At 42.2% G+C, this 22,802-nt stretch overlaps 10 protein-coding genes across 21 annotated transcripts in view; 5 read left to right on the plus strand and 5 right to left on the minus strand.

Annotated features, from left to right (window-relative positions):
- The window catches only part of LOC108098815 (F-actin-monooxygenase Mical), a 42,778-nt gene extending 38,994 nt beyond the window's left edge, over positions 1 to 3,784 (minus strand). For all 11 annotated transcript variants that reach the window (XR_001771874.1, XR_001771877.1, XR_001771876.1 and 8 more), the window contains exons 1-2: positions 3,669 to 3,784; positions 2,897 to 2,923 (exon numbers count right to left, since the gene is read on the minus strand). The gene's annotated coding sequence lies outside the window, so the exon portion shown is untranslated. The remainder of the gene's footprint in view (positions 1 to 2,896; positions 2,924 to 3,668) is intronic.
- Positions 3,785 to 4,051: 267 nt separating this feature from the next.
- LOC108098817 (WD repeat-containing protein 61) lies at positions 4,052 to 5,396 on the plus strand. The gene is made up of 5 exons (XM_017201971.2): positions 4,052 to 4,110; positions 4,171 to 4,465; positions 4,539 to 4,777; positions 4,835 to 5,022; positions 5,083 to 5,396. Exons 1-5 carry the CDS (start codon positions 4,108 to 4,110, stop codon positions 5,354 to 5,356), a joined length of 999 nt encoding a protein of 332 aa, XP_017057460.1. The 5' UTR covers positions 4,052 to 4,107; the 3' UTR covers positions 5,357 to 5,396.
- On the minus strand, positions 5,380 to 6,353 carry LOC108098820 (protein NDUFAF4 homolog). Its single transcript, XM_017201973.2, has 4 exons — positions 6,062 to 6,353; positions 5,908 to 5,999; positions 5,596 to 5,842; positions 5,380 to 5,538 (listed from the first exon to the last, which is right to left on the minus strand). Exons 1-4 carry the CDS (start codon positions 6,204 to 6,206, stop codon positions 5,411 to 5,413), a joined length of 612 nt encoding a protein of 203 aa, XP_017057462.1. The 5' UTR covers positions 6,207 to 6,353; the 3' UTR covers positions 5,380 to 5,410.
- A 42-nt stretch (positions 6,354 to 6,395) lies between these two features.
- LOC108098816 (dimethyladenosine transferase 2, mitochondrial) lies at positions 6,396 to 8,178 on the plus strand. The gene is made up of 4 exons (XM_017201970.2): positions 6,396 to 6,943; positions 7,003 to 7,142; positions 7,200 to 7,516; positions 7,572 to 8,178. Exons 1-4 carry the CDS (start codon positions 6,463 to 6,465, stop codon positions 7,996 to 7,998), a joined length of 1,365 nt encoding a protein of 454 aa, XP_017057459.1. The 5' UTR covers positions 6,396 to 6,462; the 3' UTR covers positions 7,999 to 8,178.
- LOC108098818 lies at positions 8,167 to 9,763 on the minus strand. Its single transcript, XM_017201972.1, has 3 exons — positions 9,473 to 9,763; positions 8,788 to 8,890; positions 8,167 to 8,714 (listed from the first exon to the last, which is right to left on the minus strand). The coding sequence occupies exons 1-3, from the start codon at positions 9,596 to 9,598 to the stop codon at positions 8,323 to 8,325; spliced, it is 621 nt and encodes a 206-aa protein (XP_017057461.1). The 5' UTR covers positions 9,599 to 9,763; the 3' UTR covers positions 8,167 to 8,322.
- A 363-nt stretch (positions 9,764 to 10,126) lies between these two features.
- On the plus strand, positions 10,127 to 12,488 carry LOC108098927 (protein cereblon). 2 transcript variants are annotated; one of them, XM_017202130.1, is made up of 5 exons: positions 10,127 to 10,264; positions 10,335 to 10,580; positions 10,639 to 11,296; positions 11,358 to 11,860; positions 11,925 to 12,488. In XM_017202130.1, the coding sequence occupies exons 1-5, from the start codon at positions 10,243 to 10,245 to the stop codon at positions 12,230 to 12,232; spliced, it is 1,737 nt and encodes a 578-aa protein (XP_017057619.1). In that variant the 5' UTR covers positions 10,127 to 10,242; the 3' UTR covers positions 12,233 to 12,488. The 2 variants fall into 2 exon arrangements, with proteins under 2 accessions (XP_017057619.1, XP_017057621.1); XM_017202132.1 differs by having other exon boundaries at positions 11,391 to 11,860.
- On the minus strand, positions 12,482 to 14,082 carry LOC108098928. Its single transcript, XM_017202133.2, has 3 exons — positions 13,682 to 14,082; positions 12,647 to 13,624; positions 12,482 to 12,581 (listed from the first exon to the last, which is right to left on the minus strand). Exons 1-3 carry the CDS (start codon positions 13,793 to 13,795, stop codon positions 12,543 to 12,545), a joined length of 1,131 nt encoding a protein of 376 aa, XP_017057622.1. The 5' UTR covers positions 13,796 to 14,082; the 3' UTR covers positions 12,482 to 12,542.
- Positions 14,083 to 14,167: 85 nt separating this feature from the next.
- Positions 14,168 to 14,951, plus strand: LOC122320741 (NPC intracellular cholesterol transporter 2 homolog a). Its single transcript, XM_043209051.1, has 3 exons — positions 14,168 to 14,324; positions 14,431 to 14,538; positions 14,594 to 14,951. The coding sequence occupies exons 1-3, from the start codon at positions 14,258 to 14,260 to the stop codon at positions 14,869 to 14,871; spliced, it is 453 nt and encodes a 150-aa protein (XP_043064986.1). The 5' UTR covers positions 14,168 to 14,257; the 3' UTR covers positions 14,872 to 14,951.
- Positions 14,952 to 15,429: 478 nt separating this feature from the next.
- LOC108098930 lies at positions 15,430 to 16,491 on the plus strand. Its single transcript, XM_017202135.1, has 3 exons — positions 15,430 to 15,565; positions 15,898 to 16,005; positions 16,064 to 16,491. The coding sequence occupies exons 1-3, from the start codon at positions 15,499 to 15,501 to the stop codon at positions 16,399 to 16,401; spliced, it is 513 nt and encodes a 170-aa protein (XP_017057624.1). The 5' UTR covers positions 15,430 to 15,498; the 3' UTR covers positions 16,402 to 16,491.
- A 1,045-nt stretch (positions 16,492 to 17,536) lies between these two features.
- LOC108098929 lies at positions 17,537 to 18,252 on the minus strand. The gene is made up of 2 exons (XM_017202134.2): positions 18,159 to 18,252; positions 17,537 to 18,098 (listed from the first exon to the last, which is right to left on the minus strand). The coding sequence occupies exons 1-2, from the start codon at positions 18,247 to 18,249 to the stop codon at positions 17,671 to 17,673; spliced, it is 519 nt and encodes a 172-aa protein (XP_017057623.1). The 5' UTR covers positions 18,250 to 18,252; the 3' UTR covers positions 17,537 to 17,670.
- Positions 18,253 to 22,802: the final 4,550 nt, after the last annotated feature.

Consider the following 22,802-nt stretch of genomic DNA (forward strand, 5'->3'; position numbering starts at 1 on the left):
TGCCTCACTGGCTAAAAACTGGAAAATCGAGGCTCGAATTAAAAACCCAAACACCGGCACAAAGGCGGGCGTAACAAGAGTAGCATGTTGTAGTTGTGTCTCAACTGAATTATAGACAAGCGAGTTCTTATTCACCGGAGCAGCGAACTTTTTGCAATGTGAAAATGCACAAGTAACAAAGCAACACATCGCAACAAAGGAGCTCACCCACTTGGGTCATGGTCACCGTGATGACGGCTATGTCTGTCAGGTTTTTAATTAATAATGAAACTCCTCCCTCCAGACAAAAAAAGAAGTGGTTGAAGAAAAGCGCAGACAACAAAAAGTATCAAATTGAAAACGAACAGTGGACACTTTGATGGTGTATTTTTGATAAATTGTGAAAGTGCCTGGCCCAGCCGACAGCTAATTGACGCCCAAAAACTCCCCATCTGCAACCGACCAAACCCATTTTCCCAAACAGCGCGGCATATGTTATTAAAGTGGCGATAAAAATGCGATTAATAAACACACAAAAGCCTATCACGTGAAAGGCCGACAAACCAAGAAAAAAAAACACAAACAGCGAATGCCAAAAAAGAAATCGTTATGGCGAGGAAAAGCCGAATGCTGAACTCTGCCTTCTGCAAAAGATAAACAATTTTACGCGCTCTCTTCGACTCTAAAACAGCTTTGTTGTTATAACTAAAATAGAAGTAAAAGTAAGTGTAAAAGTAGCTTGTCCTTGGCCGCAACTTTATCTAATTCTGCTGATATTTTATCAGTGCCACAACAACGTTCACATTGAACGATATCAATTTCCAGTTTATGGGTTAATGGGGCAGACAGGCAAAGAGGGGAGCTTCTCGGGTTTCGTGTCCAGAGGGAGTAATGTTTAATGGTTTTTCAAGTGCTTCTCCAATAAGGAAGACCCTGCATTCTTTGCCCTTTTCACTTGCAATTGTTTAACACATTGCGGTCATAAAAATGCAGTTTATGGCATTCTACTAACAAAGGTCAACTGCGTTGCAGTTAGATTAAGTGACGCGTAGGGGTTTAAAGATGGGTGTGTTCTAAAGGGACGACAATTATTTTAGACAGACTTTCCAAGTAAAGCTGTATTTAGATTAATAATATAATTAAACTTTCATTTTATGACTGAAAACTGAGATAAATTAGTAACTTACAGAACCTAACTAACAACAAAGATAATATATACTTTTTGGATCCCGCATATTTGTTAGAAGGGGAACCCATTAACATTTACACTATGCCAACATATGCTAATGACCATTGCTATTACCAGCAAGCCAAACGCCATTAACGCCTCTTGAGAACTATGGTCCATAAATAGGGCCCCAAAGCAAAAATACTAATGAAAATATTTCACACAAATGCACACACATAACAAATGTCGCACTTTACACGTGCCCCCTAAAAACGAGGCCTCAATTAGAGTCCAAATTGGGTGCTTCTCTAGGCTGAGGCTTAAAATAACATTCCGGCCTTCGGAAATGGTAAAAGAACTCCATTATTATGAGCATTTTCTTTAAAAATAGCACTATCTTATCTTTGGATTTAAATACTCTTTCGACCATGCGATCGGGCGAGAAATATTCATGCAGTGAAGCAAAAAGTTTAGGGCGGCATTTGCTTTCTACTAGAATCCAAAGAGTGCTTTTCCATTGTTCTTGTGCTTTCGCCAGTGCAATGTCATGACTTGACGCCATCGTCTTGGTTGCCTTGATGATTGGTGTAAAGAAAATTGCCTCGACAGCAGAACGCGATCTTGGAAGTCAATGCTCCTATGAATATACCGACGAGTTCAACGAATGGCGATTATTCGAGCGATATTGTTATCAGAGGATGTTCGTGATCGCGAATCGCATGGTAATTTCCATCGAGCTTCTTGGGATTATTTTCCCTTTAAGGGCGCCAACATTTATAAAAGTTGCAAGCTTTTTTTTAAGGATTTATTTTCACAAATATAAGTCTTTTTAACATTTTTCTTTTCGAAAAAAGTCTAATGTAACACTTTCCCATTTTATTTATATTTAAACTAAGCTTTCTTGTAATTTGCAGCATTTCTTTGAAATAATGTCAAGGCTGATGCCTCAAATCTTTGCGACCGCTTTTCGCTGGCTTGACAATATTTTTCTCATATATTTTTTTTTGAGAAACTTCAACACTTGTCATTGTCGTGCTTTCCCGCCCCCGGACACGCCCCCTACAATGATGTCATATCACACAGTCTCAAATTGCTCCAATTTCGCCCCTTGCTTTTGACTTTGTCACGCTTTTCCCAGCGAGCGCTTTTCCACACTTGACTTCGCATTTCCCCCGATCACAGCACCGCATTTTCCCACCTCAACTAATAACTTTGTTTTGTTTTTCATCCATTTTCCGAGTGCATTTCGCATGGGCTTTGGCTTTTTCCGCAGTTGCCACTGTTTCATTTTCTTTTTGCGCCTGCCCTGGATTTCCATTTTGTCGTACTCGGTTTTTGCGCTGGTTTTTCTAACCGATTGTGAAAAGTTGTGCACTAATGGCAGCTGTGAAATGCATTTATGTTTATGGTCTAGTTTTTCCATTCTTTTTTTGTTTGGGCGCTGCTCTAGCACCTCTTAAGGGCAAACATTTATTCTTATCCTCCAGTCACATTAGTGCGAAGGCTAAGAGCAACAACGATGACTGAGCGAATATACACAATAGTTCCAAATGGAGCAGAGCAGTAGGATTTGGGAACGAATGTGTAAGATACATATAACATTTTGTTCTGAGCTATAGATACAATCTCTACACATTCTGATTTTGGCATGTGTGCTTAAATTTACATACAACTCAGATACGATTACATAAACATGCAAATCTCTTGGCGTTATTATACCCTATTATCGATCACCGGCTTGAGACTCACCTTGATAATTTACAGATTCAACTGGAACTGTTTGATTTATTCGAAGGGGTTTGCATATATCATTTTGAAAACGGCAAATTGCGATTATAATCGAAAACAAAAAGAAGAGGAAGAGAAAAAGAATAAGAGGAAAGGCAAAATTAGAGAGATAAAGTTGCACGCGAAAACCGGTTGCCGTTATTGTTTACACCAAATCGGAAACGAAGTTGTGGGGGCAGGCGCGAATATATAGATGTCTTTCAAAGAGGAAGAGGGAAGAAACTGGGTGGAAATTAAGGAAGGGGGAAGTGGGAATCAATAAAACAAACACACCACGAAAAACACATGGAAAGTGCAGCATACATATATGTATTTCTTTATTTATTTCGGTTTAGTGCACAAATAGGCGAGTCCTGCTGCCATAAAAATGAATCATTCGCTTTTCGGTTTTGATGAAAGATTTGATATGGGAGATAAACATTATGCTGCACAAGCACACACACTCGCACACACACCCGCCCCCACGGACACACACGCACACGAGGCTTCACTGTGAACGTTTATTAATATATTCCAGACACGCGGATCCATAGAGAAAATACGTATTCGATTCACGGCGACGAAAAAAAAGAAAGAGAACCCAACTGAAAACAGAACACGCGTTGGTCCGTTTTCTTTGTTTTTGGTATCGGCAGCGGGTCCTATGCACTATATCCGCATTATATAACCGCACTGGTGGATCCGGGCACCGTTGCACTGTGGGCCAACTAGATTGCACCGCTCGTTCACTTACACTTTTTTCGCTAGTCGCTTAGATTTCGCGTCCGAGTCGTTTGATGATTTGTTTTTTAAAACGCGACGTTCGTTCCTCGGGTTTCGACGGGTAGAAACAATGTGACCGCCTGTAGAGAGTCGCAACATACTGTCAGTGTGACCACGCCGGGTGTTGGGTTTGCCAGGGACAAATATACTAAATTATTAAAAAAAATTAATTAATACCTATTTAAAGTTAACCCTGTTATATTAATAATATTTGTATTTAAAATTGTATATTTTAACTAACTAAAGTAATAGTTTTAATTACTATCATGCACTGTGTTTAACTTGCTTTTTCTTTTGGTGCCCACTGTAAACTTTTTCCAACACTGATTCTGAGTTCACGAATTGTATCGATAGTTCTCCCATCGCTTTTGAGTGCTCATTCCCCATAAATATTTTCCGGCTTTTTAAGAATGGTAAGTAAATGTAAATAAAAAAGATATTGTGGAATTTTAAAACCCTCTGCTTCTCCAAAGTTTTCGCTACTGCATAAAGAGGAAAACGCGCACGACAACGCGCTGTGGGCCTGCACTTGGGGCCGCGATACCGCTGATCCGGATCCAGATGATGCTGCCACGGAACCGGAGGAGGAGAATCCCTTCGACTTCGACAAGAAGGAAGCCAAGCCAAAGGATTTCATAGTCACTGGTGGATTGGACGACCTGGTGAAGGTGTGGGACTTGCGGGAAGACAATACCTTAAAACTGCGCCACAAGCTTAAGGGACATGCTCTTGGAGTCGTTTCCGTGGCCGTTAGCTCCGATGGACAAAGTAAGATAAAGGAATCATCTTTGTTAAGTTTCCAATATTTACAAAATTCCCCTCTTACATTACTTTCTTTTAGCCATTGCCAGCAGTTCATTAGATTCCAGTATGTGCCTATGGGATGCCCGGTCGGGAGAGAAAAAACACCTGCTTACCTTCGGACCCGTTGATCTCTGGACAGTGGGATTCTCGCCCTGCAACAAATACGTGATATCTGGTTTAAATGATGGCAAAATCTCGATGTACAGTGTGGAAACGGGAAAGGCAGAACAGACACTAGATGCACAGAATGGCAAATACACACTGAGTATTGCCTATGTAAATATTATCCTATTAAAGCTCTACATAATTATACCTTATTTAACATTATTACAGAGTCCAGATGGAAAGTACATAGCCAGTGGAGCTATCGACGGAATCATCACCATTTTCGATGTGGCAGCGGGCAAGGTGGTTCAAACTCTAGAGGGTCATGCCATGCCCGTTCGCAGCCTTTGCTTCTCACCCAATTCCCAGATGCTACTCACCGGGTCTGATGATGGTCATATGAAGCTTTACGATGTGTATGTTTCTTTATACTTCTACCCTACAATCATTGTTATAGCTTTCCCTTTTTTTTACAGAGCCCATTCTGATGTCGTAGGCACCCTTTCCGGTCATGCCTCTTGGGTGCTGTGCGTTTCCTTTTCCGAGGACGGCAAGCACTTCGCCAGCTCCTCCAGCGATCGCAGCGTCAAAGTATGGGACACCTCGGAACGCAAGTGTCTGCACACATTCGCCGAGCACACGGATCAAGTCTGGGGTGTTCGCTACAGTCCAGGCAACGACAAGGTGGCCTCCGCCTCTGAGGACAAGTCACTGAACATATACTACTGTCCGCCCAATGCCATTGTGTGATTCGCATTTCGTACAATACAGTGTAGGTTTAAAACAAAAACAATTGCTATTTATTTACGGTTTGCCCTCAGGGTTGGATTTCACTTGAAGCAGAGGCTTTGTGGCTTGGGTTAACAACGTATCCTTATACTTCTGATCGGGTATATACATATTAAAGGTTTTAAAGTAGTGCAAGATGTTTTCTGAAAGGGAACAAGTTAGTCTGACTGTTCATAAATCGCACCATTCTCCTTTCTTACCAACAAGTGGCTCCTTCATTTTGTATTCATTGGCTATCTTCTTAGCTGGCCACGCCTCCGGATCCAACTGATGGTCGTTTATGAATTTAAGCGCCTGGCGAAGTGTGCAGTGTCCCGGAGTGATCCGCGGGGGCTCCATATAGCCGAATTCGAAGTCATCCGGAGTTTTGCGTTCCAGTGGAAGAGGTCGCTGCTCAGACTTGTCCGCCGCCGCCTCCGCTGCCCGGCGCTCCTGAACTCGCTTTATCTAACAATTGTGTAGAAAGCACAAATCAGTACTTGTCCAAAAAGTTTCCCAAACTCTTAACCCACAAATCGATCCTGCGAGGTTACATAAACGTCTTTCAATCGTCCATCCAAGCTGGAGTCCTTTACGTTTAGCTTGTCAACAAACTTGGGATCCACTGTGGGAGTAAAACCGATATTAACATATTTATGTAGACCCCAATGCACTTCAATAGCTCACATTCCAAGGTGCGCTCCATGTCCCTCAAATTGGAATCGAATTTGGGTGCCGGTGATGGTTTCTCGCGTTCCAAGAAGCGATGTGCGCGATTCTCGACGTTGAAGCGATTCACCCGGCGGGCCACCATAGTAACCACCTGACCCATTCCGAAATGAATATATGTTTTATTGAAGTTACTTGAAATTCACGTGAAGCCGAGGGAACCGAAAAAAACGTTCCTCGTAAACATAACCAAAAAAGTGTTGTATAAGGTCACAAAGCCGTGCCAGCTGTGGTTTGTTTTTCAAACAGCTGATTACCCGCTTATGGATCAGTATTGTAAAGCACACGCTCAACTGTTGCTTGTAAACAAACGAAAAGTTAACTTTGATTTCGATTTGGTTTTTTAATCGTCCTAAGAAATGCTGCCCATGCGATTTAGTTGGTCCCTGGCCAGGGCCAACTATGGCACCAAGGCCAGAAGGGAACTGGTGTCCCGCTACAGTAGCGAATTCCCGGAGAAGCTGCTCAGCCGGAAGCAAAAGGTGCCCACTCACATGTATTTGGCGAATGCAGAAGCTGCCCAAAGGATTGGCCAGCACTTAGAGCCCCACTTTCAGAGCTCTGGTTGTGATACTGTAATGGAATTGAACTCCGGAGCGGGGCACTTTACCCGCCATCTGCTAGACAGAGAATCCCAGTTTCGGAAAATCATTCTGCTGGAGAGCATGGATCACTTTATGCCTAGACTCCAGGAGCTGCATGCGCTATATCCGGAGCGCGTGAAAGTCCGCCAAGGGGATTTTGTGAACCTCTGGAAGTTGGTGTACATGGACAAAATGGACGGAGGTTCTAGGGTGGCGGATCTGCTTAATGATGTGCCCCAAAAAGCTTTCAAGGATGGTGAGCTAATATGGTGTTGAATATATCCATATGAGTAATCCCTAACCACTTTCCCTTAGATATCAATATGCTTGTCTTCGGAGCCGTGGGGTCGTACCCGTTCTTCAAGCATTTGATCAACTCTCTCATCTTCCAGACCAGCCTATTCAATTGGGGACGTTGTGAGATGATCCTCGCCATGCCGCCGCCCATTTACATAGTAAATATTTATGGGTTTCCTTTATAAAATAATTTTATTTCATTTTATCTCTTGTAGCACCTCACCTGCAACAATGAGATTGGTTACCTCATCTACCGATCGACCAGCGTGCTGTTCCAAATACTCTTCGAGCACAAGTTTATAGCCAAAGTTCCACGTGAGGATTTTCTGCCGCAGCAGTCCGACTACAGTCCTACCAAAGGCAGCAAGCTAGGAAAGGTGCGCTCCATTAATCCGGAGTATCTGTACCTGGTTAAGTTTTCCCCTCGTCGCAATCTCCACGAGCTGTGCCAGCCTCATGATCTTCCCGCCCTTTGGTTCTTTATAAAGCAAAACTTTGTGAGCCGCCGCAATCGAATAATACCCAATTTAGAGTACGTAGCCAGAACAAACTTCCTTTGTTTTTATTCAACCATGTTCTTTGAGCAGAAAATGGGCCCCCGGCTGCGGACCTCGACTGATCATCAATCCTCATGCCTCAGAGCGCGTGACGCCTACCTACCCTGATGAGTCGCCCAAGAAACTGCCACAGTATTCCTGTCAGAGCACCTCAATGAACACCAGGAACTACTATCCAGGCATTAACATCTACACCCAGTTCGGAGATCTTCAGCCTAGCCAAGCGCTGACACTCTTCAGTCAGTTTCGTCAATGGCCGGAGTACGCAGAGAGCTCCTTCCTTGCCTCGCTGGAGAATGCTTTGCTTAAGCTTGAGACTGCCAACGACGAACAGAATCTGGAGGACGGAGTCACGCTGCCGGAAGAAGATGACGCTGAAGCGGACGAGATAATCGAAGAGGAAAGTCCCGAACCTGCTGCCACTCCAACGAAGAGCCGAAGGAAAGCCAAATCCTAATTTTTGGTAATGCAAAAGCATTATTATTGTTGGCTTTGGTTAAGTAAAAATATCTCTTTCAATGGAATCCCCTGTGAAATGAGATGCCTTTTGTTTAAGGTTACATCCATTATTCAACGAGTAGTTTTAGCACTGATTCGCATTAAACTTATTGAAATACAAAATGAATTAATTTGTGAATTGGTCTTTATAAAAATGTCATCCAAAAAACATTCTGTAAACGTTGAACAAATTGGAAATTCTTCACTGGGATATACAGCACCGTACAACACAATACATTAAACACATATTTGTTATCCATTTAAAATCTTTTGTTATGAACTTTTAGGCACACTTTCCTTGGGCCAAAAGGCGACTGCCACGGGCGCACTTTTCGGCCAGCTCGACGTAGTATTCCGGCGGAGCCTTCTCCGAGATCTCCGAGAAGCGTGTCTCGAGTTGCACAGACAGCTTGACACAATCCACCATCAAGTTGGTGGGATTAACGCCCAGGACAAAGGTTGCCTCCTTGTAAGGACACGGATTACCATCGTGCTTGGTGTTACCGAATTCGTAGCAAGTATCGCGAATCATAAAAAGCCCATCTCGGTTACAGGGATTGCGCACGCACTCCGGGATCACTTGCTCCTTGTAGAGCACTAGCATTTGTCCCGGTTCACAGGGTCCCTGTCGGTAGGCCGGATAGCAGGCATCGGTCTCTGGGTAATACAGAGTGGCTGTCGAATCGGGAAGTACCCGGTACCCAGATTATTATGTCATCGCCGCGGTAGCTCCATTATGCCTGCTCACCTGGCGCGCAGTCGCAGACCCAGTCGTTTTGCTTCTGCTGGTCCCCCGGATAAAGAAGCTGGTGCTTGGGGCATCGGGCTGGGGAATAAAGCGGCTTGCGACCCTGGAAAAGAGATAAAAAACCGGGAGACGGTTGAGGGAGATTTCTGATTGATTATTGCCAATCTGTTTACAATACCCTACCAAGAAGTCGAAGCATAATTTACCTGATGATGAAGACCCTCTTATTTTTATTACTTTTTGAGCCAACACTTTTTTACAGTTTAGAGATAAAAAGATTTTAATCTTTGTTTTATTATTTTTATATTCCTTTTTTTTTATGTAAATTGTAATTCGAATTTCTCTGTAATTACGTGTTTTCGCATAAATAAATTAAACGGGTTTTTTGTGTCCAAATCTTAATCGCTTGGCTGGGAAAAGTTTTCTTGGTATTAACTCGGAAATCGTTAATTATACAGAAGTAAATATGTAGATATTGTATTCTATTCGAGTACTGCAGCCGCGTTTTAAGCCAATAAAATGATTTAGTTTTTTGTTTTGTTTCTCTGGGGACCAGTCTAATTGGGAAGAGTATTCTGTGCCTGGCTTTGCCCAGTTCCAACTGGCTTTCTTCCCCCGTCCCGGGTATTCTTATCAAAGCCCAAAACTCGAAACGACTAATCGGTTTTTTCCGACTGCAGCTTACCTCAAGGTTGGCCTTCTTCTTATCAATGTCTTGATCCTCGACGAAGGCGATTTGGGCGCGTGCCACTTTCCCAACAATCGCAAAGAGCAATGCGATCAGCAACACTCGCGAATTAATATTGATCATCGTTCGATCTCTCGCTCTTTTGCGCTCTGTTTTGATTAACTGGTATGCAAAATCGACAATGCAGACGGCTTTACAAGATAACACAACACGACTTTCCTCAGTTTCACTTTCCACATCCGCTTGGATCCACCAATGACGAAGCTCGGCTCCAAACTGTTCAGATCCTCTCTTATTGGCTTCCGATTGGATCCCATTAAGCCGCTCTAACTAGTGGTGTTACAAAATCGATGCTTTATTAATACCTATCGATGATTTGTTTTTTTAACTGAAATTTAAATTGAATAAATAAAATAACGAAAAATATAGAGTTGAAGCAGACAGCCCGAACATTAATTGGACAATTTCAAGCCTAGTTTCAATAGTGCATTTTTAAAATAATTTTTTAATAACTTTTGAAAGCTGCGCTTTTAAGATCGAGAAATTTTAAATAATAATTAGTGATGATTTTATTTTGCGCGGGCTTTAGTCACCTTACATTTTGAATAGTATGTCGCTCTCAACACTGGTTGTCCAGGAGAGAAATCGATGCCTATCGGAAAACACCCATCGCTCATCATATTTTCCTTTGTCAAAATAAAAAAGTAAATAAATAAAAATTGAATTCACCTGCAAAACGAAGCAAGCACACACACGAAACGGCTCAAATGGACGACGAGGAGACCTCAGGTACGTATTGTTAATTTAAAACACTAAGATTGTATACCGTATTAAATGATGACCTTCTTAAATTGCGCAGAAATCAATTCTGTACATGGGGAGGAAGAAGATGCAGGGAGCAGCACGATCCAGGAGCCACTACATCAGACGGTGGATGAGCCGTTGGCAGCTGATAGCGATCCAATGGAAGACATGCCAGCACCGTCTGTAGAAATGGATATCTTAGGGCCACTGCAGGTGGCGGAGGATGTTTTTCCAGATGACACCTCCAGCGATGGCAGCCATCCTAGCAGCGATATGTCCCTGGAGAGTCCAGGCAGTGAGGGTATTTCTACTCACCTCTAAGCTTCTTAAAAGTCCACCTTTAACACACTCTTACCCAGATGACTCTGACCTGGATCGCCTGCCCGGCTGGATGATTCCGCAGAACCGTTTGCGCTCCGCCGTCGGAATGATGGTCTCGCAGGCTCGCAATCGAGACGGCGGAATTGCCGCTCTGCTCAACCGGGACAACTTTCTGCAGCGCGTACGCAGCATGGTCTTTAGCCAGGAGCGTCGACGGAGTCGCAACAGCGAGGAAACCAGCCAGGAGACAACCGATCAGTCGGATGAACCCCCACCGCCGCCTCCACCACGTCCGCAGATCGACATCGAGCTGGAAGAAGGCGTACGCTTCGATACGAACCTACCGGCAGAGCATTCGTATTTCGGAAACCATTTGAACCGCGTTCCCGGCGTGGATTACTTGGAGGTGGGCAGCACCCATCACATGCTCATTTTCCTGCACCAGCACATCCTATTTCCCGGCGAGGTGCTGCCCTTCATGGTCGATGGACGAATGTTCGACGATGATATGCCCGGCCTGGATGGTTTGATTTTCGGCGTGGGCTTTCCGCTCATGCAGCCACCGGAGGACAACCCACACAAACTGTACGGGGTCACGTGCCAGATCTACGAAATGGGTGAAAGCGGTCGGGGTATGGTGTTCTACAAATCCCGAGCACTACAGCGCATTGTTATCGACTGCAATGATATTCAAGGGTGAGTGAAGAATCAGCCTTTCTGCTGTTACTTTTCGTACAATTATTTTGAATCATTTAAGGCCACCGCAATACATAGCTCGTAATCCCACTAGCAAGTGCTACAGCAGGGTCAAAATACTGCCGGAGTACTTCCTGCCCGAACCCCTTCAATCCGTTGACATGGGCTCAATGGCCAGGTTTCGAGACTTGCCCTCCATGGGAGACAAATATCGCAAGTTCCAACTGGCCAGCACTTGTTGGCCGGCGGAGGCCTGCCAGGAGTATTCCTTTGCTGCCATTGTGGAACAGGCACGCCAAAGACTAGAGGTCCAGAAGATAGACACCATGCCAAAATGCCCCATTCAGTTATCCTTCTGGCTGGTGCGAAACCTCCACCTAACTGAGAAGATGATACGGCTCACCTTCCTCACGGACTCCGTAAACACTCGTCTTCAGCTAATAAGGAGTACCTTCAATGAGGAGTCGCTCTTTTTCTGCCGATATTGCAACAGCAGTTTGGCGCATTGCGCGGATCTGTTTGCAATGTCGAAACACGGAGTCCAGACGCAATACTGCAATCCAGGTAAAGTCACTAACAAATTCTACGGTTTCGTGAATGGTTTTAATTAGAAGAATTTTTGTTGCAGAGGGCTACATCCACGAGACAAACACCGTGTATCGGGTAATGACCCATGCCATCGGCTACAGCGGTGAGCCATCCACCAAATTTAGCTGGTTCCCCGGCTATCAGTGGCACATCATCCTGTGCAAGTTTTGCGCCCAGCACGTCGGCTGGGAATTCAAGGCAGTGGAGCCCAATCTGGCGCCTCGGGTGTTCTTTGGCCTGGCAGGATCCAGTGTGCGAATTGGAAAGGCCAGCGAGAACACGCCGATCAACGGCAGCACCTACGTCGTGCGCAACATGCTGCGTCTGATCTCCGACGAGATGGAATGAGTCTGGCCCTTTGTGAAGCGTTTGCTCATCTGCCAACTCCGCTGCTGCCGTCGCCGGGAAGAAAATTCGGTTCCTCTTGGACCTGTATAATTCTTTACCTAACCGCATTGAGCAGAAAACATGTCGTCTTTTTAGATTGGATATAGACCGAAAGATTGATCTACATATGAATGGATATATGTTCTTTAGTTAAAGTAAATTATACCTAATTGATATTTAAGATTATTTGAAACTAAAACTTCTCTGTAATAAGTTACTCATAAAAAGATTGTTTTATTATTTATGTAGGTTTGTAATGGAATTCTGTTTCTCAGTCGTTCAAAAGGGCCGCAAAGGAGGTGGACAGCTTCTGTTAAATAAATTCAAATACAATTGAAAGATATTTGACATTATAATTGGACTCGGACAACTCACCGCCTTGCAAAAGGGGCACTGCCCAAAAGAGACTTCCAGAAAGGTCTTGCCCTCCATAAGGGTTTGGAACCACTCCTCCAAACAGGCGGCATGGCACTTGAGCACACACTTGGCATTGTCGCAGGAGACGAGAGGAACTTCACCACTATCCAGACGATAGACAAAGCAAATGTTGCAGCGCAGCTCCTCGTTCTCTTCTTCATCCTTTTTGGCGCCTTCAGACCAGTCCGGCATGGGAAAGTAGCACAGGTCAAAGATGCGCAGCAGGTTCTTGTGTATGTCCAGCTCAGAGTCCCAGTTGCCCAGGCCATCGCTAAGTACGTGGCGCAGTTGGGCCACCTCTTCCGTCGGTCCAATGATCTTTAGCGCCATGGAAGCCATGCAGGCAAAGGGATCCCCAATGGTCAGCTTCAGGTAGACACGATCTTTGAGGGGGAACACCCGTGTGTTGTGCTTGGTGGTAATCGGTGAAGGTTGCAGCACGTGGCACAGCTCGTCGATGTCCATGAAGTTTTCGTAAAAGGGACGCAGATCCTCCAGCAATTTGCGGAAGAGGATCAGTTTCTCCTCCAGATTTCCTGTGCTCTTGGTCAACATTTCACCCAGTGGAACGCATTCAGGCAAACTGTGATCTACCAATCGAAGCGACGGAACCTCTAGCTCAAGGTAATGGTGCTCGAAATCGGAAAATTCGCAGAAACGAAGACGAGTACACTCCTCGTCCATTTGCGTGCGATACTCCTCGGACTTGTGCAAGGCCAAAATATCTTGGTAAACATTTCCCTGCAGCTCTGGTTTCTTTGGGCAGAGAGGAGCTTTCGGAAGATTGGCCAGCAAGTCCTTCAGCATCCATTCATCCTGAACTTTTAAGTTTTCCGATGTATACTTCTTATACTCCATTTTCTCCAGCAAAAACAGCTGGAAGTCATTAAGAACCGGGTAATGGGGCAAGTAGAGCTTAAGGGGACGACAGGTTCCCTGGATAATAGCAATCAAATTAATTTTGCGGGCGTATTTGGATTACTAAAAACTCACCTCTTTGCAAATATTCCCTTGTATAAGGCAGGAACCATTTGGACGTAACTCGGCAAACAAACCAGGATAATTCTCCGCCAGGAAGAGATCCAAATCTTCTTCTTCGTTTTCCATTATCAGAGTCTGGTTTCTGACCAAGATTAGCTTGATATATTTTTTGTTTACCTTTTTTAAATGAACAGTTATCGTGTATTTCGATTGCTTCAATCGATATCAAAACTATTTCATCGGCGGTTGATTTAAAGTTTAACTCAAGTAAATAATGATCATTATTGGAATTGAGTGGAATTTGTCTGCCAAGTTTCCACAACATTGTAGTATAGAATCTCCCGGCTTATCAGACAACTTACCGGGCACACCTGGCACACTGTTTCCTTTTGTAACACCTGCGTAGCTGAGTAGCCCCATATCTGAAGACGTCGAGATTAATAGGTTTTTTAGTCATCGCCGAGCACGGCCTATAAAAAGGTTGACCAAGGGCCGATCGATTTCATTCACGGTTACCACCTCTACACTCGCTTAACTGCCAAACTTAATTTCTGCTACAAGAACTAAACAATTTCGCACTAAGAGAAAATGCTGCGTATCCTTGTTATTTTGGCTATAATTGTGGCTTCGGTCGGTGCCACCACTGTACAGCAGTGTAAGTCCTTCTGGCAAAGCGACATGACATTTGGTGCATAGACTGCACTTTTGATCATTAAGAAACTATAGCACACATTTAAGCTGATCTGTTGTTTTCTTCTTAGGCAAGAACAAGCCAGCTCCTTTGGGCGTTAATATTAAGGATTGTGACCAACCACCATGTGTTGTCTACAAAGGAACTATTGCCGAGATGGAGGTGCACTTCCTGGGCAGTAAGTAAAATGAATATACAAATGTCCCTTTTGCTTAATCTCTATTTTCTTTCAGATAATGACAATATAAAAAGCATTACTGCCGTTGTAACGGCAAAGGTCCTGGGCATGAATCTGCCATATGCACTTCCCGAGGAGGTGTCCAATGTTTGCATCAACCTGCTGTATGGTGCCATGTGTCCCATTGACAAGGACGAGGATGTCACTTACCAATTCAACTTCTACGTGGATCCTTCGTTTCCGGAAATCACGGCGGATGTCACTGTAACACTTAATGATGCCCAAAATGAACCAATCACGTGTTTCGTCGTGTCCTGCAAAATCCGGAAGTGAGCGACTATAAGACAAAAACATTTAAGACTGAACAAACCCTAACGGATTAAAAAACATTAAGACCATGGAATGAAACGTAATTTATCTATTATCACTATCAGATTTTCATACGGCCATTAATCGATAAGATCGCTTGCTACAATCGATTTCGATAGGATTCTAGTGGCGGGCATATTTAAATTAGATCTATAACCGAAAGAAGTTTATTATTAGATGTTGATAAATGGAGTTAAGTGGGGTTTTCCCACTTTGTTAGCAGATTTAACAATTAACGGCATTGTTTACCAGCTATATAGCCGCAACATTGTAGTAGTTTCGACTCTCACGGCTTATCAGCCAAATTTACGTTATTTACTGATTCGATTCGAGCGGTGTTTGCTCTTCGTCAGAGCGCAACACCTGTGGGCCTCAGTGTTTTCTTTTGTAACACCTGCGTGGCTACCCCATATCAATGGCCGTCGAGCCTTTATCAGGCTCTCTCAGAACGCTGGTCATAGACGGACTCGGGCTATTTAAGGTTGACCACCGGTTCCATCAAACCCATTCACGGCTATCACCTGCGTGCTCGCGTACTCAAGAAGTTTACTTGTTTTGGTCAAAGACTAAAGGAGTTTCCCCAGAGTAAAAATGCTGCGTATCGTTGTAACTTTGGCTTTAATCGGGGCTTCGGTCAGTGCTACCACTGTCCAGCAGTGTAAGTAGCTTAATATCTTCTTTTACTTTACAAAACAACTTTAAACTCAACCATGGATACAGGATTTTAATAGCATTGTCTGTTAAAGTTGATTCATGATTTTATAAAATGTCTAGGTTGGTGATTCATTTCACAGACCGATTGTTATAGCATAATCTCTGCGAAATGCAGGAAACTATTGCCAAAAATACCTTTGAGTTAGAACAAAAGTCCTCAAGAGTATCTATCTACCGGCAAAGCGATAAAGCTTATCTGGCGCGTCGCTAGCAGTTAATCTTTAAGTTGAAAAAAACGTAGCCTACTTCTGAGCTCACCTGTTTAATTTTTTTCAGGCAAGAACAAGCCGTTTCCACTGGACGTTAAAGTCAAGGATTGCGAGGAGCCACCATGTGTTGTCTACAAAGGGTTCTATGCCTTAATGGAGGTGCACTTCCTGGGCAGTAAGTTGAAAGGATTTATCCGCTTATGCTTTTTGTTCTTACTTTCATCCTCTTGCAGATAACAACAATATTAAGACCATTACTGCCACCACATCGGCAAGGGTCCTGGGCATGAATCTGCCATATGCACTTCCCGAGGAGGTGTCCAACGTTTGCATTAACCTGATGTATGGTGCCATTTGTCCCGTTGACAAGGACGAGGATGTCACCTATCAGTTCAACTTCTATGTGGAGCCTTCGTTCCCCGAAATCACGGCTGATGTCACCGTAACACTTAACGATGCCCAAGGCGAAGCGATCTCCTGTTTCGTGGTGTCATGCAAAATCCGGAGAGGAGAGGCTGCAAGGCAGCAGGAGGAACTCGCTTTGGACTGGACGAACTCGAGTTCCGTTTAATCGGACGATGTACACAGCACCACCGATTCGGGCCGACTGAGTATTCCACCTAATTTGCCAAACAATAAACTTAAAACTCTGCAATGATAAGCGTATTTGTTTACCTTGACTACGTCACGGATTCCAGTGTACCCGTGCAATCAGTCTGCGGATTAGCACATTTCTTGGCCCATCGATTAGATTTCAGCCCGTATTTATTTATATACAGTCATCTGTGACGTTCCCGTTTGCACCGAAAGTCCAGTAATTTATTTCCACTGATTCAGTGGCAGAATTGCCAATAAACTCGTTTTGATAATCATTTATTGACCGCTCGGTGATCGTGTTGACCATATGGTCAAATGTTGAGCTCTCCTTCGTGATACTCCGATAACCGTTTGCTGGGTGCAATTCTACACTCAACGAAATTATGCTGAAATGTACAGATTTTCCTCGGAGATTTGGTACATTTTGATAAAGAGAAACTGTAGCAGGTGTTCTTTTAAAGTCTAGTCATAAGACAGGGATTTCCAAAACGTTATCTTAAATACACCAAAGCAAAGAACATTTTAGGATTATAGTTCATTTGAAAAGTAGTGTTGATATAAGCCGATGAAATATAATCAGTATCATTGGTTGTTTGCATTTTTTTAAATTTAAATTAAAGATTAAATTTATTAATTTTTTTTTTTCAAATGTTCTACCATACTACTACTGCAATTAATTACCAAGGACTATACGAACTTACGGATTTTAATTTGCTTACAATAAACTCCGATACTTGTTAGTTGTACTTCTCTTTTTACAGTGCAACCGGTTTGAAAATAAATCAGATAGCGTGAATGAGTTTGCGGGCATAAGGAAATGGTCATTGATAGCCGGGTACATTTCTCTTCTTCTTCGCATTGCGCCTGAACAGGTGTGTTAGGGTAATCAGACACCCGATTTGCGAATTATTTTTTGATTCGATTATGGATTTTGGCCCACTTGACTTTACAACTTAACAGCTGCGTGTGCAGATAGCGCCGATGGCCAATAGAATGCCTTGTAATACGAGTGTAAAAAAATGCCAGACGACCGAATTCTTTCTTGTTTTTGTTTTGCCTAACCCAAGAGGAAACATTCAGGATGTTCTTACAAACAAACAACCCTCATATGTGGGGAATAAAGCTTTTAAAATTTTATTAAATATTCATGAGACATCCGTAAGCTCAGTGATGGATTTTGAAAAAAAAAAGAGTGGTATATCACAGTTATTTATGCCAATCGAAGGAGGAGTTCGTTTCGAATCTAGTTAAGATAGTCCAGTTCATAGACCGAGTTGCCACCATTTTTCTTCACCACCTTGATGTCGCAAACGAAACACGTGGCAATCTCATTGTCTTGATCCACCAGATAGATTTCGATTTTCACACCGATCTCGGGATATTCCCCGATTGGGAAGGAGAACAGATAGGATACATCCTCGGTGGCATAAAGTGGGCAATAGGCGCCGTACTGAAGATTCGGGCAAACAGCAGCCACATCCTCCGGAAGTTCATAGGGCACGGTGATGATTCCCAATGTGGTAGCCTTCACCAAGGTGGTCAGCTTGGTAATATACTTATCCACGGCAAAATCGATCTCGAATTTCTGCACAGTTCCCTTGACAATTTGACACGGCGGAGTTACGCAGCCATGAACTCGAACCTCCAGAGGAAAGGGTTTATTTCCAGAGCCTTAATGGAAATCAGGATTAATTAGTTGGATATTGTAAATATTTTGGTAATACCACTCACATTTCTTTACTTCCGTGGCCGGATATTCCTGTTCTGCCGCAACCAGCGACAAAATTCCCAGGGAGATCAAAATCAACGCCTTGACTTGCATGTTTCTAAGCTCAAAATGATTTCCAAGAACTGTGTCCCCATCGTTTTTATAGCCCGATCCGAGTGGCTTCTCGGCTAATACGCTCGGATTTGGTTTATCTTATCGAAACAATGCTGCTGGTTATTATCGGCTACAAACTTTTCTGCAACAACCATTGCCAGATTCATTTAAAAACATAGTAAATTCTATTCATTTTTAATATTTTGTACATATTTTAGAGCTAAAAACTATCATAAAACCGTGGTCTTAAATATCTACAAAGATGAAATAAACGATAACCCACAAGGTAAATAATATTTATAAGCTTGGGCCAAACTACCCTTGCATTAAATAGATGACAATTACCCAATAATTAGATACTCCTTATCTAATTCAAATCCGCGCATTTACTCGCTTCATTAGAGTCGCATTCGCAGGATCGTAACATACTGAAATCAGTTGGAAGAATTTTATCACTTCATCGCCGAGTTCATGGGATCCCAGTACAAAGGCAGTGCCAAAATAAATCCCAGAGCACTCTGCTGGCAGGCCACTAAGCCTCTGATGGCAATGGCAAAAAACCCACAGACATTTGTGCCTCGGCCAAAGCCACTAACAATGGAACTCGAACTTCTGCGGGGCAGGAAAATGTGCCAGTATAAAGGAAACGGACTTAAAGTAAGCTGGAAAATATAAGTCCCCCTCCGAAAGCCCCACCCACGCAGCACTCAACGGTTGGCGAATTTTGCCAAAGGTAGGGAAAGCGAGGTTGGGTTGAAAGGTTTTGGATTTGTGGGAAAATAAATGAAAGGAAAAATTGGAAGAGGGGGGAGGATGTCCATATTCCAAAAAAAAACTAAAAGAAAATACTTACTTCTTATGGTACAAAAAAATTAATATGAAGTAATTCGTATATGTTTATATATTTTGTACTTTTAATTCATATTAATTCATATTTGCAACATTTTTTTTCTACCCACCCTCGTCAATATTTTGCAACATTTCGGATGATTGGTGGTGACTTGCCATGTGGACAGTCGCAGCGCAGCATGAGATTTCCTCATAATGCTTTTGAACTTGCCACCCTGCCCTTTTCCTCAATTTCCCTTTTCCATCGAGGAACTGTCGTCGCTCCTCACATGTAATTGTTGTGACATTATTTAATATGTCAAAGCAGTGGAAAATCCGGCATTGGAAAAATATCCCCGAAATGTATCTGAGGGAACCGCAATATTTGATTAGCATCAGCCCAAGTCCTGATACATTGATACCGAGATTCTATTTTCAGTGTCATTTAATGCAATTATCTGGGTCGGAAAATCTGATACCCAAATACTTTCGCAGGCAAACATTTCCACTTGCTCCGGTTTCCGTTTGCACTTTTGGGTGTTCTCCGGTTTTTTTTTTTTTTTTTGCATATTCCCAAATGTATTTCACGGATGTTTAGCTTATCTTTGATGTGCTTTTTTAGCAGGGAATCAATAAGGAGGGGAAAAAGCAGAAAGTTTGATTATTGATTATTTCTTGGCAAAAAGTAGGCAACACTTAATGCTTCTTGGGGAATAAGGTCTACCTAAGCTTTCATTTGAATAGACTGGTTATCACTAAACCCGCCCAGAAAGTCCCGCTGCACTGTGGTCCGGCTTGTATGGGGAGAGCGGCCAAAAATACTTCTAGTTGAGGTAGGGACTTGAAACTTTGCAGAAAATTTTTTTATATTTATCCTAAAATAATATGTAAAAATCAGCCAGATCGGGCAACTATATCATATAGCTGCCATATGAACAATCAGTCTGATATTCAGTTTTTTTATGAAAAACTATTGTTTTTCATTTTGAAGCAACAATAATTTGGAAATTTTCGTATATAACCTGGGAAACTTCAGTAAAAATCTTGATACTATAGGTTATAACTGCCATAGGAACAATCAGTGTAAAACGAGTTTTCGCCGGGAAACTATTTCGCCTTAAAATAATAATTACAGAAATACAAAATGTAATTTACAAAAACGAACATAAAATAAATACATTTTTTTAATTTATATGCTTACCCTTTAATATTTACATATATGTGTAGTAACAATTCGACAAATTAATGTTATTGAGGTAATTGAGGTTAGGTTACCTTTTTGTATTTTGCAAGCCGCACGGCACCTTACGGCACTTGAACTAAACTTTCTTATATTCTTAAAATGCTTAAGAATATTATACAAAAAGATTTGTGAATGCCAAAGAGTGCCATCACAACTAAAACTCTAACCAAACACAGAAAAGACAAACTAAGAACGTTCACAATTATGTACTAAGTACAACAATGATTTACACAAAACACAATAAATACTACATATACTTTTTATTGTAAAAAGAAAGTTAATACCTTTCTTTAAAATATTAATCACTTCCATGGCACAAACACTTGTTTTAAAAATGTTAAACAAATTTTTTGCGGAGAGCTTCACTTGCACGTTGCTTACGCTGCAATACACAATGAATATCATGCTATCTCTTTCGATGCTATTCTTGAAGCGGACAGACAGAGCAAAACAAAAAGATGAATAAATTCAAATAGCTAGACCAATTATAAATAAGAATTGGTACATTTAAAGTCAAAATTTGGACTTTGGTTTTTTTATTTTTGGCCTACGGGCTGGACCACTGTGCGCTGCGAAGGTAACTCAATTAATTTGTCAAATCAAGTCGGACATTAAATGCCAGCGCCAAAGCCAAACAATTTGTCACGCCAATCCTGTGGCCTTTCCCCCCGAAAACCCCGAATACCCCGTCCACCCTCGAAAAGCTGGTTGTCTGTTCTATTTCAATTTGATATTTGTTTGCACGTAATTCAATGCCGAACGACAAAAGTGACAAGCTGGCGCGGTCATTGTGTCTCAATTAGGCGGCAATTTGATTTTCGTGCTGTTAATTTTTCATTAAATTTTTGGAGCTGTCGTGTGTTGTCAATTAATAACGGAATTTCCGAAGGGCGTGCCCGATTGCCCATGAACCCTGACCCTTTTTCACCCTCAACAGGTGGGGGAAATGAAAAGAAATATAATATATCTTTAAGCTTATTTTATTTAATGGTAATAGTTATGTTACAATTTTGTTCAAATCCTCAAGCATAAAAATGATTTGTATCTTTAAATTCCTTTTTTAAAACTATCTCTGTTAATGCTAGCCAGAACTACCCCTAAATCGAAGGGTTTATCTTTAAGGGTTTCTTGAGTGTTATGTAGTTACAAACTAACCAAGTGCATTCAACTGTTTGCAATTTAACGAGGGGAAATCTATGATTACTTGTGGTCAACCAGGTGACCAACTGGCCTTGAGACAATTTTTTCTGTACTTTCCACTTGGAAAATCGGAAAGGGGGAGGCTTTTCTCGCCCTGCTGCACCCTTTGATATTATTTCCAATAGCAATTTGCATATGCCGTCATGCAAAAATGTTTTTTATTAAATATTTCCAGCAAGTCGGTCTGCGCAAAGGGGATGCTAATTAATTTGCTTTTGGCACTGTAATTAAGTGAATGCGAAATTCATGTTTTCCCAAATCAGAAGGAACATGCGTTGCAACAAGTTCGGCTGTCGAGTAATTTTCCCTGCGACGTGTTGGCATTTTAAAGCCTCGTCCTGCCTTTCAGCAAGGACCTCCTCTCACCTGGCAACGCGATTTCACCTGAGAAATGTGCCCACTTCGGGCGAAAAGAAGTTTGCCTAATTTGCATAAATATGTGCCACTCGCTCTCAATTTCTGACTGGCTTCGTGTAATTAAAATGTTAGCTGGAAGCCTTGAGTTGCATAATTTTAGACCAGGGCTCTTTACCTATAATTCCCTTTGGCATTGATGGTTACCAAGTACAAGGAATTCCGAGGAAAATTTCTAGTGGCTTCCCAGGAACTGCAAATAAGTTTGCATTCGAAGTTAGATTGCCTTGAAAATGATTACAAAGTGTGGAAATATGCAGTGAAAAGTTTTAAAGTACTTTGATATAACACTGTTCCATTTCAATTTATAAAACCATTTAAGCTGTTGCTATTAAATTTGCTCAACTTGAAATGTCTTAATTTTAATCAACTTACTTCCTCTAAAAAATGTTTTAAAACTTCATTAACGCGCAAATTAATTATAAAAATGCAAATTAAACAAATATCTCGGCCAATTGAATGCTCAAGTTTATTTCCTCAACCCCGTCAATCATTTACTCATTTACGAAGGAACGTAAACATTTTAAAATCAATTGCTGGCAGGGGCCAAATCGCTTAGCTAATTTGCATATAAAACAGTTGAATTTGCGAACAAAATCAGGAAATATTGATGAAATTTGGGCAACCCTTGATGGCAGCTGCTGTTTTCGCTCTCGACAAGTCAAGTGGGTGTAAGAAATTGTGTAAAACTTGCTACAAATTGGCTATGCATATAAATTGATGTTAATGTTCCGATCGGCAGAGGGTTGCTATAGCCAAATGGCCTGAAAGTATGCAAGAAATTGATTTTATGGGAACAAAGTCGGAATCCCATAATCTCTGTTGCCGAGTTTGTTCCAATAAATCATCGCTAATCGCTTGCTAATTT

Source organism: Drosophila ficusphila, unplaced genomic scaffold (genome assembly GCF_018152265.1).
Source record: "Drosophila ficusphila isolate 14025-0441.05 unplaced genomic scaffold, ASM1815226v1 contig_791, whole genome shotgun sequence".
Lineage (NCBI taxonomy): Eukaryota > Metazoa > Arthropoda > Insecta > Diptera > Drosophilidae > Drosophila > Drosophila ficusphila.

Excerpts from the sequence above, each read along its gene's own strand:
- LOC108098928 (XM_017202133.2), bottom strand. The coding sequence starts at position 13,795 with ATGGAAAACGAAGAAGAAGATTTGGATCTCTTCCTGGCGGAGAATTAT. Across the intron at positions 13,625-13,681 it reads AAGGGAATATTTGCAAAGAG|GGAACCTGTCGTCCCCTTAA; the intron begins GTGAGTTTTTAG and ends GCTATTATCCAG. Across the intron at positions 12,582-12,646 it reads AGTGCCCCTTTTGCAAGGCG|AAGCTGTCCACCTCCTTTGC; the intron begins GTGAGTTGTCCG and ends TTTATTTAACAG.
- LOC108098930 (XM_017202135.1), top strand. The coding sequence starts at position 15,499 with ATGCTGCGTATCGTTGTAACTTTGGCTTTAATCGGGGCTTCGGTCAGT. Across the intron at positions 15,566-15,897 it reads TGCTACCACTGTCCAGCAGT|GCAAGAACAAGCCGTTTCCA; the intron begins GTAAGTAGCTTA and ends AATTTTTTTCAG. Across the intron at positions 16,006-16,063 it reads GGAGGTGCACTTCCTGGGCA|ATAACAACAATATTAAGACC; the intron begins GTAAGTTGAAAG and ends ATCCTCTTGCAG.
- LOC108098820 (XM_017201973.2), bottom strand. The coding sequence starts at position 6,206 with ATGGGTCAGGTGGTTACTATGGTGGCCCGCCGGGTGAATCGCTTCAAC. Across the intron at positions 6,000-6,061 it reads CATGGAGCGCACCTTGGAAT|TGGATCCCAAGTTTGTTGAC; the intron begins GTGAGCTATTGA and ends TTACTCCCACAG. Across the intron at positions 5,843-5,907 it reads TAACCTCGCAGGATCGATTT|ATAAAGCGAGTTCAGGAGCG; the intron begins GTGGGTTAAGAG and ends CACAATTGTTAG.
- LOC108098818 (XM_017201972.1), bottom strand. The coding sequence starts at position 9,598 with ATGATCAATATTAATTCGCGAGTGTTGCTGATCGCATTGCTCTTTGCG. Across the intron at positions 8,891-9,472 it reads AGAAGAAGGCCAACCTTGAG|GGTCGCAAGCCGCTTTATTC; the intron begins GTAAGCTGCAGT and ends TCTCTTTTCCAG. Across the intron at positions 8,715-8,787 it reads GGTCTGCGACTGCGCGCCAG|CCACTCTGTATTACCCAGAG; the intron begins GTGAGCAGGCAT and ends CCGATTCGACAG.
- LOC108098929 (XM_017202134.2), bottom strand. The coding sequence starts at position 18,249 with ATGCAAGTCAAGGCGTTGATTTTGATCTCCCTGGGAATTTTGTCGCTG. Across the intron at positions 18,099-18,158 it reads GGCCACGGAAGTAAAGAAAT|GCTCTGGAAATAAACCCTTT; the intron begins GTGAGTGGTATT and ends ATTTCCATTAAG.
- LOC108098927 (XM_017202130.1), top strand. The coding sequence starts at position 10,243 with ATGGACGACGAGGAGACCTCAG. Across the intron at positions 10,265-10,334 it reads GGACGACGAGGAGACCTCAG|AAATCAATTCTGTACATGGG; the intron begins GTACGTATTGTT and ends TAAATTGCGCAG. Across the intron at positions 11,861-11,924 it reads GACGCAATACTGCAATCCAG|AGGGCTACATCCACGAGACA; the intron begins GTAAAGTCACTA and ends TTTTTGTTGCAG.
- LOC108098816 (XM_017201970.2), top strand. The coding sequence starts at position 6,463 with ATGCTGCCCATGCGATTTAGTTGGTCCCTGGCCAGGGCCAACTATGGC. Across the intron at positions 6,944-7,002 it reads CCAAAAAGCTTTCAAGGATG|ATATCAATATGCTTGTCTTC; the intron begins GTGAGCTAATAT and ends ACTTTCCCTTAG. Across the intron at positions 7,517-7,571 it reads CGAATAATACCCAATTTAGA|AAAATGGGCCCCCGGCTGCG; the intron begins GTACGTAGCCAG and ends TTCTTTGAGCAG.
- LOC122320741 (XM_043209051.1), top strand. The coding sequence starts at position 14,258 with ATGCTGCGTATCCTTGTTATTTTGGCTATAATTGTGGCTTCGGTCGGT. Across the intron at positions 14,325-14,430 it reads TGCCACCACTGTACAGCAGT|GCAAGAACAAGCCAGCTCCT; the intron begins GTAAGTCCTTCT and ends TTTTCTTCTTAG. Across the intron at positions 14,539-14,593 it reads GGAGGTGCACTTCCTGGGCA|ATAATGACAATATAAAAAGC; the intron begins GTAAGTAAAATG and ends ATTTTCTTTCAG.
- LOC108098817 (XM_017201971.2), top strand. Across the intron at positions 4,466-4,538 it reads CGTTAGCTCCGATGGACAAA|CCATTGCCAGCAGTTCATTA; the intron begins GTAAGATAAAGG and ends ACTTTCTTTTAG. Across the intron at positions 4,778-4,834 it reads ACACACTGAGTATTGCCTAT|AGTCCAGATGGAAAGTACAT; the intron begins GTAAATATTATC and ends ACATTATTACAG.